The sequence below is a fragment of the Cricetulus griseus genome, chromosome 4 (assembly GCF_003668045.3).
Source record: "Cricetulus griseus strain 17A/GY chromosome 4, alternate assembly CriGri-PICRH-1.0, whole genome shotgun sequence".
Lineage (NCBI taxonomy): Eukaryota > Metazoa > Chordata > Mammalia > Rodentia > Cricetidae > Cricetulus > Cricetulus griseus.
Window position 1 is genome coordinate 157869023 of NC_048597.1, and position 15842 is coordinate 157884864.

Sequence of the window (15842 nt, forward strand, 5' to 3'; positions counted from 1 at the left end):
AAAAGCTGTTTTTGTGGATCACTAAACTCATAATACAAAACTTCCCCAATATGATTTCTTGAGCTACATTTCCTCAAACTTCCTATTTGAGGTCACATGCTGTTAAACCTAGCACGGTACCAAGTCAAGCTCGTTGGGTGCCAGCAGAACTCATAGGCATTTAAAGCTAATTACTAATTCAAGAGGAGTCTGCTGAAATGTAAATGATTTATTAGGAACACTCTCACAGTCTGAAGATAAGATTTCCCAATGGTGCCAACATGCATGAAACCCAGGAATTCCCACAAACCAATTTATTTATGCCATGGAGCATTCAAAGACTGCCAGTAGGGCAGGCAGTGGGTAAGACCAAGTCATATACCCATTCTATCCTAGAAAGTAAGGTCAGTGTTCCATTGAGAACTTTTGTTACCTCTTAGATTTTTCAGGGGCATTAACATAATCATCTGAACACATACTATGTGCTATCTTGCTGTTAGTTTTTTTAAAAAAATGTGTTATTTTTAACCACATTCTTTATAAACAAAACTACTATTTCCTCACTAAATTTTGTATATATATATATTTTTTGCTATCAAGACTAGGTGTTTGCTAAGTTTTGGGTTTTTTGTTTGTTTGTTTGTTTTGTTATTTTGAGATGGGGTTTCTCTGTGGCTTTGGAGGCTGTCCTTGAAGTAGCTCTTGTAGACCAGGCTGGTCTTGAACTCACAGAGATCCGCCTGCCTCTGTCTCCCGAGTGCTGGGATTAAAGGTGTGCGCCACCACCACCCTGAGGTTTTTTTTTTTTTTTTTTTTTATGGCTTAATCATAATACCTCTCGTAAGGGCACTAATACCTTTTTTCGTTTTGTTTCTGTTTTTGAAACAGGCTCATTATGTAGCCCAGACTGGCCTTGAATACCGAATCTTTTTCCTCGGGCTCCCAAGTGCTGGGAGTACAGGCATGTGCTCTCACACTCAGCTCCTTTTGCAATTTTATTAATTATGCATTATATTATTAATTATTTAATATATGTATTAATTATGTATTATTAATTATGTAAGAATCTTAACTTCAAGATTCTTTTTATCCCTTTGGTCATCTCATGAGTAAAGTAGCAATCATAGTTGGGTTTTGCCTGTTAATTCCAAATACCTGAATCATCTGTTCTGCTTTCACTGACGTTTTGTAAATATTCATCTCATTTATTTGTGTGTGCATGTGGCACTGCATGCACTCGGGGTCAGACGACAACTTGTAGGATTGGTCCCCCTGCACTGTGTCAATACTGGTATTGGACTCCAATCAGGAGGCCCGACAGCAAGCATCCCCCTCCTGCTGACCATCTTGCTGGTTCTGCTTCGTTCATTCTTGTAAGTTCTCACTGAGTGTTGGGCAGGAAGGGATACTATCACTGCAGTGATTCTGGGTTGTTGCCTTTACTACTGCACTTTGTTCTCTCAGGCAATTAAATTGCAGGCCAGCCAGCCATCTTTAACTGGTTGCAGCTCGATTTAAGCTTTGTTAGGGTGGTTCCATTTCATTTTGCCCTTATTCCAAGGGTATAGCCTTCTGGAATATTCACCAAAGCTGCTTCTTTTAACTTGAAGCAGAATTCCAGGATCTTTTGGTGACTGTGGAACCTCTAATGGTTCTGGCCTTCTGAGGCTCCTGGCAGTTGCTCTCTGCTAGCCCCTACCTCCCACCCTTACTTTGTGCATGTATAGTTAGGGTCTTGGCCAGGGACCTGAGTAGAATGGCCATGCTGTTTTTTTTTTTTTTTTTTTAATTTCATTTGTTTTTGATACAAGGTCTCCTTATGGAGCTCAGGGTAGCTTCAAACTCAGTCTTCCCACCTCCACCCGCTCCCCCAGTGCCGCTCCTGCAGGTGTGGATCAGCATGCCAGATTCTTTGCTATTCTTTGCTTTGTTCTTTTTCAATTTTCTTTCCCTTTGCTCTTCCATATTAGTGCTTGTTTCTGTAACAAAATCCCCAAGAAGAAGCAACTTGAGGAAGGTTTATCCTAATGTACATTTTATTGTGGAAAGGACTGGGTGGCAGGCACAGGCCCTGTCAAACTGCACCAGAGTCAGTGGGCAGACAGTGCTGCATGCTGGTGCTCAGATCCCTCTGTAGTCAGCCTGGACTTTCCACTTTACTTAATTTAGAAAGCCCTTCACAGACATGCCCAGAAATTTGTCTCCAAGCTCATCCCAGAGCCTGTCAATTTGATAATCAATGTAAATAAAGTCCTTCTTCTCAACTTGATTCCAAACATAGCACTTTAAACCATAACCTTCTCTGCCCTCGCCCTATAGATTCATGGCCATCCATAGTATCAAACATTCAGTCTAACTTCTGAAGTCTTCATAGTCTTTTTAGCAGTTCCTTCACTGTTGAAAAGTCCAAAGTCCTAGTGTCATATAAGACTCAAGGTAGCTTTTTAACTGCACAACACTATAAAGTCATAAACAAGTTACATACTTCCAATGCACAGTAGTACAGAATAAATAGTCCCATTCCAAAAGAAAAGAATGGAGCATAGCACAGAATAATTGCATCAGAGCCAGACTGAAACCCAGCAGGGAAAACATCAAATCTGAAAGCTCTGTGGCCTGTGTCTGGGGCTGGTGATGGGATTACCTGAGTTCCAAAAGACATGAGTAGCCCCAGCCCTTCAGCTGTTCTGTGCATAGACAGCCTCTCCCCTGGGCTGGCTCAACTAAGTGCCTGCAGCTTTTCAGTGTCCTTGTGTCTCTCTGTTGCAACTTTGGCTTCCCCTTCACAGATTTGCACAGTGCCCTTTCATGGCTTTCTTTACAGGAACCCTTACCTTGTCACACATGGCCTGGCCTCGGCAGCACTCTTTAACTGTGACCCCCCCCCCCAGTCCTGTGTCTTCTGTGCCTGAAAATTCAGTACTATGTGGATGATGCCACCAATGTCTGCTACCAGCTCAGAATGAAGCTTCTGTGTGTTGGCCCTGAAGAAGCACTTCCCCAGAGGTCTGCTTTCAAGGAGCAGGAGTCCCTTCAGTGGCATACTCAGCTGAGGCTCTTGTCTTTCATTTTCAGTGTCTAATGCCTTGTGACATCTCTCTTGAAGTCTCAGTGCAGATTGCTGTAATAGTGTTATTCTCTTTAACAATCCTAAACCCTGCCTTGTCTGTAAGGTTAAACTCACACTCCTTTCCTCTCAACTTCCATGTTTTCTTGTCTTTTTGCTTTGCTTTTTGATAATTCTCTCATAGTAGAACTGGATGAGAGCTGTAAGAAGTAGCTGTATTGCAACCTGAATGCTATCCTGTGCTGACATTTCCTCTGCCAAAAATTAGTCATTGCTCTTGTGGTCAGTTTCACTTGGGTTCTCAACACATGGAGGATGTAGCCAGATTCCCTGCCCAGTTTCTAATCAAGTCCTTATTCTAGTCTGAAGCTCAGGACCAGGCCTCTACTGTCTTCTGTTTGTCTTGGTAATTTGGTCATCCAAACTCCTACCAGACTGTCCAATGAAGCCTGTTCACAGCATGCTAGTGCTTCTCTAGCCCACAGTTCCAAAGGCATACAAATCACATAGTTGGGATTTCCACAACAACTCTACTCCTGATACCAATCTTCTGCATTAATCACTTTTCTTGTTTTTGGTACAAACACAAAAAAGGAACTTAGGGGAGAAGGGTTTATATCACCGCAGGAAAAACATGGCAGCAGGGACAGGAGGCCAGCTGGTCACACCATATCCTTAGTCAGAAAGCAGAGAGTGGTGAATACTGCTTCTCAGCTGCTTTCTGCTTCTGACTCACTATGTAGTTAGTGTAGGTCTTCCCAAATAATCGACCTACTCTAGAAACCATCACAGGCTGCCCAGAATTTGTCTTCAAGATGACTAGATCTCTCTCCCTCTCCCTCTCCATAGCCCTGGCTGTCCTAGAACTCAATTTGTAGACCAGGCTGACCTTGAACTCAGAGATCCACTTGCCTGTTGTTGCCTCCTAGGTGCTGGGATTAAAGGTGTGAGCCACCAAGCCTGGCTTTCTGTTCTGTCTCTTAACCTACTTATCTTTGCTTAGATTCTGCTTCCTTAGGTTGTGGCTTATAGTGAATGTGGATATTCAGTTTTACCTACTGCTATGTAATTTGAGTCAGGCATATTTAGCCTTCTATGGGCATCCGAAATAACTTTTTTTTTAATATTTATTATAATTGTGATGCATTAAGACTTGGTATTTGTCTTTCAAACTCTTACCAGAATAATTAGTCCATTATGCCTGTTTATATCATGTTAGGACTTGATACATAACAATGTTACTTTGTCTTTTATTATCTGTAAGCCCCTCTCCACTTGCCACATAGTTTTTGTTTGTTTGTTTCTTTTCCTATGTAGTCTTTCTTAAGAAGCTGGACTATCTTGTAAAGTGTCCACATTTTGGATTTGACTGAACATGTCTATTGTGTCATACACCGTAATCTCCTAGCTCTGTTTCTTGTACAGTGGCACTTGTTACAATTTGGTTATATGTGGGTTTAATTCCCTGGTAGAGAGGCAGAAATTCTTTACACCTCTTCCACCGCTTCACTTTTAGGTAGTGGATATTGGGTAGTTTTCCACTTTCAGTGATATTCAGAATAACCTGCAGGTTTAGGTATGTTCCTGTAATCCCTTTCTTACAGGGTTTTCTCTTGATCTTATCCCGCTGTTCAAGCTGTGCCTCTTACATGGTTGCCTAGAGACATTTCATATGCCAAGAAACAAAGTGGAGGCTGGCCCTAGCACAGGTCCTAACACTCCAGAGGTTGGAATAGGGCAATCAGGAGTTTGTGGCTAGACTAGATTAGATTATATAGCAAACTTGATTTCAAGGCATCTTGGGATACATAGTAAGACTCTGTCTCAAAATTCACCTCCAAAAGTTGCAAACTAGTAATGCCCTCATGCTTTCCATATTTGTTAAGGAACTTTGCTTTAAAACCTTTTTAGAAACTGTAGCAAGATAAATGATCATGTATCAAATTGTAAACAAGTTGATACCCTGGCATTGTCCAGTGGGGCCCATTATGGTTGATTTTATTTCTTTTCTAGTAAGATTGTGAATCTCTGGACTTGAATGTGTCTGGTGTACTCTAGTGCACTGAGGTTTTTATTCTTTCTCTCCCTCACTAATCTTCCCCCTTTCTCTTTCCTCTCTACCACTGAACTACATCCCTATCCTGTGTCATTATCCTCTTCTGCTCAGATTGTTCCACTTGGGGACTTTATCAAGTTGACTTCTCAATACATTCTTTGCTTTCAAACAAGATCTCAGGCCTGTCTGAGCTCTACCTGTCTTAGATTTAGAATTGAGCGCTCCCTGTCTAAAGCAGAGTACACTTGGAGAAATAAAATTCATTTAACATTGATTTCTCTGTCTCTCCTACACAAACAAAAGCAGCACACTGCATGCATTTTTTCCCTAAGAATAGAGGTGTCAGTCTGAAGCGATGGCCCAGAGGTTAAGAGCACTGACTGCTCTTCCAGAGGTCCTGAGTTCAATTCCCAGCAACATGGTGGCTCACAACCATCTGTAATGAGATCTGGTGCCCTCTTCTGGCATGCAGGCATACATGCAGGTAGAACACTGTATAAATAATAAAAATAAATAAATCTTTAAAAAAAAAAGGTGTCATTAAGATTAGCTGACCTTTACTGATACACTGGGCAACATGAGAGACACCTGTTTATTCTGCAGGAGAACCAGAGTAACATTATTGAAAGGCCTTTGGAAGACGTGGTACCTTATCACAATCCCCCTGGCCTTTTGCTTTGGAGGTACTTTTTAAGGAGCCCTGCAAAAATCAGCCGTACTTTATACATTGATGTAAATGGGCTTGGTATCAAAAGGCTAGCATTTTAAAAGAACACAAAATGCCCTCAGTTTTACAAACCCTGCTTAGTAGCAAAAATGAGTAAAAAGTGAATTTTTAAAAAATTAATGTAGTCAGGCCTCTGAGTAGGTAGGTTCTGCGTCTAAAGATTGAGTATACTGAAAAGTTTTATTTGTATTGGTTAATATTTCCCTTGTCATTGTTCTCTAAACAATACATATATGTGCCAGATACTGTATCAAGTGCAAGAAACAGTAATGAACATAGGATATATAGATATGTAATTACTTAGAAGACAATAATGCACAAAAATCCTGGTGCAGGGGGAGCAGTGCTGCTCATGAGTTGGCTCATGTGCTGCTCTTGGTGGGGGAGGGACCAGAGTTCAGTTCTCTCAGCACCCACGTGGCTTCTCACACAACCTTCTGTACTCTCCTGTTGAGGGGGTCCGATGCCCTCTCTGGCTTGTGTGGGCACCAGGCATGCACATGGCACACAGATAAGCATGGCAGTAAAACACCCAAACACATAAGGGCAGTCAGGTGAGGACTCGGGAGAAGCTCTAATGCTGTGAAAACCCACATATTACTGGGAGAAAGAAGGGAACGAACAGAGGCCCTAAGGCAAGAGTCCTGCTTCTGTGTTTGACCATGATAGCGTCGTGCAGGGAGAACTCTGTATCTTTTGGAGCCAGGAGGAAAGGCAGGCTTATGTACACTTGTGTGATCCATGTAGACATTCTCACTAAGGAGTACGTTCTCAGAAAGACTTAACTGCAGTAGTTCCACATCTTGATTACCATGGGAAGGCCACATATCTGCATGTGTGATAAACAACACAGAACTATGTACATCAAACCCATGCCAGATTCTGGGTTTGCTACTATTCTAAAATTGTGTAAGATTTAGTCATTGAGGGAGACAGTGAAGATACAGGAGACCTGTTTGTGTCAATGTCTTGTGACTGTTGAGAGAACAGATGCAGGGCGCTGGGCAGAACTGTGGGTAATACGTAGAAGTACTATCAAAAGATCTCAATAATTGGGAGGTAGATGGTGGCTGCTCACCCCAGTCTGTGACTCTAGAAAGGATGGGGGCAGGAGTGAGAAATAGCTGGATTCTGGGTACTTTTGGAGGTGCAGTTAGTAGCTTGTGCTGATGGGTTGGATGGTGAGTCTGGGAGTAGAAACACAACAGCATGGAAGTCCTTGGTCTAGACCACTAGCAGGATGGAGAGACTGTAAGAAGCACTCCTAGCATGCCAAGAAGCTTGCTGTGTGCTGGTTGGAGTTTCAGCCAGGAAACAGAGCACCGAACCCGCTTCCTCTACCCTGAAGCAGCCTGACCTTCAAGTTAGAGGACAATAGGATAGCAAAGTGAGCGCTCTCTCTCATTAACCTACTTGCAGGCAGCTTCAGTTATTTTGGCCTGCCCTGGCTCTTTTGGAAAGAAGCATTTGTTTGATAAACAGGAAGTCGTTTCCATGGGTGTAGGAAGAAGAAATGATAGAACCAAGTGGCAAGTAAAGAGCTGGTAGTTGTGGTTAGCCTGGAATAGGCAGACATGTTTTCAGGTAGTCACAGGAGACCAGCAGCGATATCTTTCCCCGGCTACCCTGGGCTCACCTTTCATCCTGGGAATGCAGTTTCTGCCCACTGCTTGACCTGCAGTGGCTTCATCAGCTCCAAGTGCTAGATAAATGAAGACAGTCTGCACGGAGTGGAAAAGTGGCTTATTTTACGAAATGTTAGCTCCCTGCCACTGTCCCATTAGTGGCCTCTTAAGGCTCCAGTGAAACTGGTCTAGGCAAGCAAAGACCCGCCAGTGTGTGTGTGTGTGTGTTCTTTGAAAGGTTAGAACCTGAATATACCCAAGGTATATTCCTCACGTCCCAGTAGACGGGGACAAAATTAGAGTGGATTCTGAGGCAGGTTTATGTGCTAGTGCTGTAGCGCTTTTTGAACTGCAGATTTCATTCATTATTCTGTCACCCTCAGAGGATTTGTGAGCCTCAGTCAGTCACTAGTGTTTGAAAAACTTCATGGGAGAGAACAGATGAAGTATAAAGAAGTCCAGTGCCACGTGACCTAGGATGACTGGCAAGTGAGGAAGAGAACCTAGACTCTACATGGAGACTCACCACGTTTTGTGTTTTAGCTGGTTGGAGCCACGCTGCTGTATAAGAAAACTTTAAATCTTGTGGTGAAAAGGGTCGGTGTGACTGACTTTACATAGCAGGTGTCTCCTTGATGTCTGCCTTGGTGGGAGGAAGGACAAGAATCTAGACTGTCAGAAGCTGGAGTCCTGGGGATAGTTAAGATGAGAGGTCTGTAGAGCTGGTACTGGTAGCTAAGACGTAGGAGACCTAGCTCTCCAAAGGCCTGGAGGAAGTACAACGACCTTCTGAGTTCCTTATAGCTGGAATCCTGACAAAGATCAGATTGTGTTTTTCTTCAACTGTTGAGTGGATTCAGAACCCTCTGTGTGAAAGTACCCCAGTGTTGATTCAGACACTGTGACTATGCATAAGTGTAGGCTGGGCTACTATGCTGGATTTCTCCTTTAGAGGTTAAAATACCCCATCTGGTCTTGAGATTTTGCTTCCTGCCTACTGAGCATATAGGAATATAAAGCAAGCAATTGTCAGCAGACCACTGAAAGGCAGGTTTCTGCAGGGATTGAAACTGCAGGCTGTTGGTTTCCTGGCACACCCACCTGACCTTAGACTGAGAGCAAACTAATAGCAGGGGGTGGGGGTGGGGTGGGGGGGTCCAGTGGATGAAAATAAAAGCTGAGGCTAAGGTGTGAGTGAGCCTGAGTCCCTAAGACATTGCTGAAGGTGAGGAGCACATAGCAGCAGCAAGAGCAGCATGGATGCCACGTGCTGGTCCACGAGGAAAGCCTAATGTGCCCACCCTCAATTACAGGAATAGTGTGGGGATGTTTGTAGTTGCAGTTCAGTGTGGTGTGTGTATCCCAGGCTGCCCAGTAAGTTGACACTAATGCCTTCCACCCAGGACCCTGAAGAATAGTTCTGTGAAGTGCCACAGACTGTTGGCGAGCTTGGAACTCCATTAACAAAATGCTTAAATATCCCCTGCATGATACTGAGTGAACCTTTAAAATGTGTAAAATGTGTTTTAAGATGTCTTTGAAAATTCAAGTTTTGTCATATGTAATAACTCTTAAACAAAGTCCAAGTTTGTCCCTAAATGCAGGCGCTTTTTGTTGTCCTTTTCACTGTTTCATGTGAAAGTTGACTCCATTTAGCAGGCTGGAAGCTGGGGGTATTGGCAGTGTAAATGTTTTGTCCAGAGACAACCAATGTGTCATTGTGAAGATAAATCAGAGCTAGGCTGCATTCCACCAGCTGGCCTCTACAACACTTTTGAGAACTTTCCAATCATTTTAGAAAAATAAGGTACTTAGACATTTATAAAGAAGTTTTTTTTAATGAAAGAAAATCACTTATTTTGGGAATCACAAAATTAATCATTCTGTCATGTTTAAGAAGCTTTGATGTGTTTGGGTAATTAGTATTTACTGCCAGGCGAATGTCTCTTGGGCATTTTAATTAGTAGGTGGCTTGGCCAGATGAGCTTCTCTGATGGTAACCCTTCAGAGGAGTTTATTCTTATGTTTCTCAAGAAGAGCAGTCTCCTCAAAGCTCTTTAATTAGACCAAGTTTAGCAACTAAAACATATTATTAGAATAATTAGGTCTCTCTTAGGGAAGGGGGAAGGGCAGGGAACAGGTACTGTTAGAGAGTGATGGCTTCAAACCTAGCGTCCTGCCTTAGATGGATGTCCAGTTCCAGAGCGGCTTGTGTTATGTTGCTGTCCTCAGTCTAGGACTCCGTGTTGTTAAAAGTTCCCCAATGGGTCTCGCTAGAAGCCTAAACACACCCAAGTATATCTGTCCATCCCATTTCCATCCTGGAGACTTCTCATCCGCCAGCCCCCATAAGTTGCAAGTAACTGTGGTGGTTTCTTTTAAGGGGAAAACTTTAAAGGTCTTGTAAACAAAAGATTATAATAATTCTTTCAAGGATTGTTTGTCTATTTTTAGTGATGTCAAACCATCTTCCTTGGTAGCCCAGGCTGGCCTTAAACAAGATACCCCCATCTCAGCCTCCCAAGTGCTGGTGTGATAGGCTTGTTTGCCACACCTGGCTTGAGGGGTCTTTCTTAGTAATTTATGTACTTACAATAAATGTATGAATGTGTGTCGTGTTTACACTCTAGAATGTGTCCCTTGCTGTCAAAATGCAATTGCATTCTTTTAAAATTTGCCATGTAAGTGGGTTTCCCTCTAGCTGCCTTCTCACCCTTCTCCCTGGTCCTTGCCTGTCCTCTGTGCTCTTGGTCTTTACAGTTATCACCGCTAGTAGCACATCACCCTGGATTCTGTTTTCTTGTAAGTTTTAAAAAAGATAGCTGTCACTAGTCCTGTGAGTGAGATGTCACCAAAATAATTGGGTGATTTCAGTGAACTACTATTATTAAGCATATATATATATATCTTACTTTTGCACTTCTTTATCATCTCAGGATCCATATGGTAGCATTGTGATGGCAAACGTGTCCTTTTTCAGCTGGGTCATCTGGTTAAAGGTCGTTTCACAGAAGGTTATTAGAAGTTTCCACCAGAATGTGCTGTGTTTTCTTTAAGATTTATTGTATTTTAATTTATATGTGTGTATGTGTGTGTGTCTGTGTGAGTATATGCCAGGTATGTGTGGGTACCAGTGTGGCCAGAAAAGGAGTACGTTCTCCCAGAGCTAGAATTACAAGTGGCTGTGAACATGAGCACTGGGAACTGAACTGAGTTATTTACAAGCAGTATGCACTTTTTTGTTGTTGTTTTGTTTGGTTTTGTTTGGTTTTTCTTTGAAACAGGATTTCTCAGTTTAACAACCCAGCTGGAGCTTGATCTGTAGACCAGACTGGTCTTGAACCCACAGAGATCCACCTACCTCTACCTCCTATAGATGTTGGGATTAAAGGCCTGCACCACCACTCCCAACCAGTATGCACTCTTTTTTTTTTTTTTTTTTTGAGACAGGATTTTTCTGTGTAGCTTTGGAGCCTATCCTGGCACTCATTCTGGAGACCAGGCTGGCCTTGAACTCACAGAGATCCACCTGCCTCTGCCTCCCGAGTGCTGGGATTAAAGGCGTGCACCACCAATGCCCGGCTCAGTATGCACTCTTAACTGCTGAGACATTTCTATAGTTCCATGGCTGACGTTTAGTCTGGACAGCTGTCACATCATACAGCAAGGTTAAGGGTGTGTGTTCCATCTGCTCAGTATCAGCCTAGTGCCTACTCTGTAGGAATGCACTTCTAAAACTTGCTACAGTGCCTGTGGGGCAGTCAAATGGCTTTTCAGTCCTGATCTCTAATACTGCAGAGTCTGTCACAGGTGAGGTCTTTTGTTTGTTGTTTGCTCTTACTCCGTCTATCAACTCGGCCATTGATCATTTTTCTTGGTAGAAACCTCTTGGTTTTCAGATAATATTATTTGTAAAAATTAGTACCATAGTTCTAAGAACAGCCGATTCAGATATAAAGATGTGTATACATTAGTACAACACCAAAGAAATATGTTTTCATGTCCAATTATAGGACTTTAAGAAAGTAGGAGATGTCAGCCTGGAAGGGCCCCACAGAAAGCCAGTCTCCTGCACGGTGTGTGCTCTGCTTGGAGATGATTGACTGATAGGACTCTGCTTTTTGACACTCTTCAAACACAGGACATGCTTGTGGTGCTTACTGTCACGTGTGTTTGCTTATATACATGTAATTTTTTGCAGTGGGATTGTGAAAACAAGGTGTTAGTGATTCTTGAAAATTAGCACTAAGCCCTGAGAACACTTTTTTTCCTTATGGTTGTGCACTTTGTACTCTTGCTCATCCTTGTCACACATGCTCAGAGTTAACGTGGTTTTGGCTCTTACTGTTGGTGAGGTTTTATGGATGTGCACAGGAACGTGCTTTGTTCTCCTTCAGTTTTGTTTGTTGGTTTGTTTTATATTTAGTTTATGTGTATAAGTGCAGAGTGTGTGTGTGTGTGTGTGTGTGTGTGTGTACCACCTGCATACCTGGTACCTGTGGAGGTCAGAAGAAGGCATCAGATCTCCTAGAACTGGAGTTATAGATGGCTAGGAGCCACCATGTGGTTGCTGGGAACTGAACCTGGGTCCTCTGGAAGAACAGCCAGTGCTCTCAACCATTGAGCCATCTCTCCAGACTGTTTCCTGTTAAACTCTGTTATCAGATGGGTGCTTCCCCAACCTCCTTAAACTGCCTCTGGGATTATGCCAGAATCTTGGATAGGTACTGACTCTGCTCTTGTTCACCACAGACCACCTGGTGGCCCATGGAAGAATGGCAGAGAAGGAAGCTCGGCGGAAATTCAAACAGATTGTCACAGCTGTATATTTTTGTCACTGTCGGAACATCGTTCATCGTGATTTAAAAGCTGAAAATTTGCTTCTGGATGCCAATCTGAATATCAAAATAGCAGGTGAGGTGTGTGCTGACTGTGTGTGGTAAAGACAGGAGACAGGATGAAGGAGCTCCTCAGTTAAGGTTCTTAAAGCCTGGGGGGTAACCTCCTTATTTTTTAAAAAAAGCATGGTGAAAGTAGGGACAATTTAGACTTAAAAAAAAAATTAGAGTGAGCCAGGGGATGGTGGTGCATGCCTTTAATCCCCAGCACTTTGGAGGGAGAGGCAAGCAGATCTCTGAGTTAAAAGCCAGCTTGGTTTATACAGTTAGTTTCAGAACAGCTGAAGCTACACAGAGAATTTCTGTCTTCAAAATCCAAAACAAAACGCCCCAGAAAAACAAGACAAACAAACAGAATTAGAGCTGGGTACTAAACTCCAGTTTGTACATGCTGAGGATACCACTGGGCTACACTCCCACTCCAGACTTTGCTTTAATAGCCTGAAATTTAGTAAACTTTCAAAGTGCATTTTAAAATAGAGTATTAGCAGGAAGTCTTTAGGAAGAAAGGAAGAGGTAGTATTTTGAGTTCTGTTACTATGATAAATCCTTTGTAAATAATGAAGAATAAAATAGTATTTTTTAAGTAGAAAGGAAAATTATGCTAAAATTATGTACTCAGCTTCTATTGCCAAGGTTGATTTTACCACCATTGACCTAGGCTGTGTTTACTCTACAGGCTGTATTATTTTTAAATGTCTTTTGTTGTTGTTGTTTTTTAAATCTTATTTTACATACCAATCCCAGTTTCCTCTCCCGGCCCCGCCCCCATCCATTCCTCAAGAGAGGTTGCATTCTCCCATGGGGAATCATCAAAGTCTGTCACGTTCTAATGAGGCAGGACCAAGGCCCTTCCCCCTGTATCCAGGCTAAGAGAGTATCCCTCCATAGGGAATGGGCTCCAAAAAGCTAGTTCATGCATTAGGGATAATTACTGGTTGTACTGCCAGCGGCCCCAGAGACTGGTCAAACTCCCAGCTGACACCCAAGTTCAGGGGGCCTAGTTCAGTCTTATGCAGGTTCCCCAACTGTCAGGGTTTTGTAATAACAGATCTTACAATGCCCCCAAAGCATAGTAAAATGTTTATTGAAAGCTGTTCTTTCTCTAAAGATGTGAGAAGGTGGTTTAGGACCTATTGAGATTTTTCTGAGCATTTTTTCCTCCCAAATAAGTAAATGCATACATCCAGATCCCATAATAAATCTACTTAGCTAGTTTTAACCTTTTTTTTCAGTACAGCCTTTTATCTCATATTCCACTTCTCTGCCCACCTAACTTCTGTAAATTTCTTTCTTAGTGGCTTACACTTGCTGTACTGACCTATCACCATTTGCCTGACAGATACAAGTTCATCTCCTACTGATTAGAAGGAAGTGAGTGCACAACTATAAATAGAAAAAAAAATAGATACTTTTTGTTCTTTGATAGTTTCTAATATTACATTGTATGTCACTTATCTCCCAGAGGAAAACCAGAGTGGCTCATGCTGAAAATTGAATTATTGTTAGAGTATAATTGCCTTGAAAAGCCAAGGTGTCAAAAGCTGCTCTCAGATTTCCCTCTAAGCAGGGCAGGAGTTGAAAGTTCAGAATTATGTCCTGTTCCAGGACAAAGTACCTGAGCAAGCACCTCACAGCTGCGGGGCTTCTGTCTCTTAGTTGTAGACATACCACGTCTGATCTAATGTCACCTAGCACTGTCCTTATCTCAGACTGGTAGCTCTACTCCTGTTCAGAACTTCTCATAGTTTGTCACATAGTTTGTTGAGCCATGCATGACATAGCAGTCAGGAATCAAAGGTTCTTCTTTTGGTTTGAGATTAAGCCAGGCACTCTCAATCATCCTGCGGCACGCTATTAAAGGATGTGGCTTAGCATAAAACCATGCTTTTCCTTTGTCGGTTGTGGCTGTTCCCATATAATTGGGGAATGTGGAAAGTCCAACTCTCTTTTGCAATGTTTTGTTTTTAGAAACAGGGTTTCTCTGTGTAGCTTTGGAGGCTGTCCTGGAGCTCACTCTCTAGACCAGGCTGGCCTGGAACTCACCGAGAACCGCCTGCCTCTGCCTCCTAAGTGCTGGGACTAAAGGCATGTGCCACCACCGCCCGGCTTGTAATTATTTTTTGTGGCTTCAATGAAATTGTTGATGAAACCTACCAAAGCTCACAGGACTCTGTGATACATGAGAGACTGGGGCAGGAGGTTCTTGGGCTTGAGGTTGGCCTAGGATGCATAGCAGCTGGCTTACTGTTAATGTAACAACTCAGCACAAACTCCATGGCTCCACATACAGTAGTTTCTAAGTCAGTTCTGGCAGTCCATATAATGCCTTTCAGCTAACATCTAGGTTTAAGCAGCCTGGTTCCTGGAGGACTAAAGGGAAAGTCTAGATTCTTGCCCTATTTTACCTTGGGAGGCAACCTGCCTTCCTTAGTGTAGGCCCCACCTTCTCGGCCCTCTCCCATCAGGCTTCTCTTGTGGTGACTTTGGTCCTCCTGATTTCATGCTGTAAGGAGTCCTGTCATCCTTTCAGGTTCTCCTAGACATCCAAGACCACCTCTGCAGTTTATGATTATTAATTTGGTCCCTTGCTCACAAAGCTCCCTGTAGCGTGTAATATAATGCATTCATAGGAATGGGGTGGTTGGAACATGGATGTGTTTGGAGGACGTTATTCCAGCCCATCACCGTGTCAGCACCAGGGTCCTGCAATTGTTAAAATAGCTTAAAGGCCCTCTTTATACTTCATATAGTTTTATTCTGCATATATGACCCAAGGTTAAAGTGTGTTTTTGTTTGATTGATTGTTTTGTGTCATTTTTATGCTTCTTCAGTTTGTGATTCTCACTTTAGATCCATTCTGATTAAATTAAACATTCCTGTGCCATTTAGTTTTCCATGGAGAAATTGAGAATAAAATTTGAGGTTATTGATAATTGAAACTGGAAATTACCCAAATATTAGGGCAAGGTGATTTTTAAAATTTTTTAAGTAGTTTTAAAAAGTTTTAAGTAGTTTAAAACAAATTCAAGGAATCACAGTAAAAGTGTGTCTGCTAATGTCAGTGAACAGTACTGGGGGTATTGGCAGCCAGCCTCATACTCTGTGTTTTAACACATATACTTTGGCATAATTTCAAAGTTCATTTTAAGTGTTTACATTTTTAGTATTTGTTTTCAGAGCAAAACAAAGACTAAATTGGGACTCTAGTTCATGGTCTGCTACAATGTCTAATGTTTATCTTTAAGTGACTGCTCATGCATTCTTTATTTTGCATGCCCTCATTATGTGGTTTCTCAGTCCTTGCTTGAGTCTCTCTTTTTCTCTCTCGCTCTCTCCCTCCTTCTTCCTTTCCTTTTGCACATGTATTAGAATTCTCATTTGTACCTGATACATCTTCCTTGAAGTTAATGGATGACTGCAAGGAATGCCTTTAGTGGAAGCCAAGTAGAACATCATCACTAAGTACAGAGTGGGTTAGTTGGTTTTG

The 15842-nt window shown here is 42.3% G+C and overlaps 1 protein-coding gene across 5 annotated transcripts in view; it reads left to right on the forward strand.

The window, feature by feature from the left end:
• The window catches only part of Sik3 (SIK family kinase 3), a 228531-nt gene that overhangs the window by 134898 nt on the left and 77791 nt on the right, over positions 1-15842 (forward strand). For all 5 annotated transcript variants that reach the window (XM_035443651.1, XM_035443652.1, XM_035443649.1 and 2 more), the window contains exon 4: positions 12207-12368. In XM_035443651.1, the coding sequence (XP_035299542.1) occupies positions 12207-12368 (162 nt within the window). The remainder of the gene's footprint in view (positions 1-12206; positions 12369-15842) is intronic.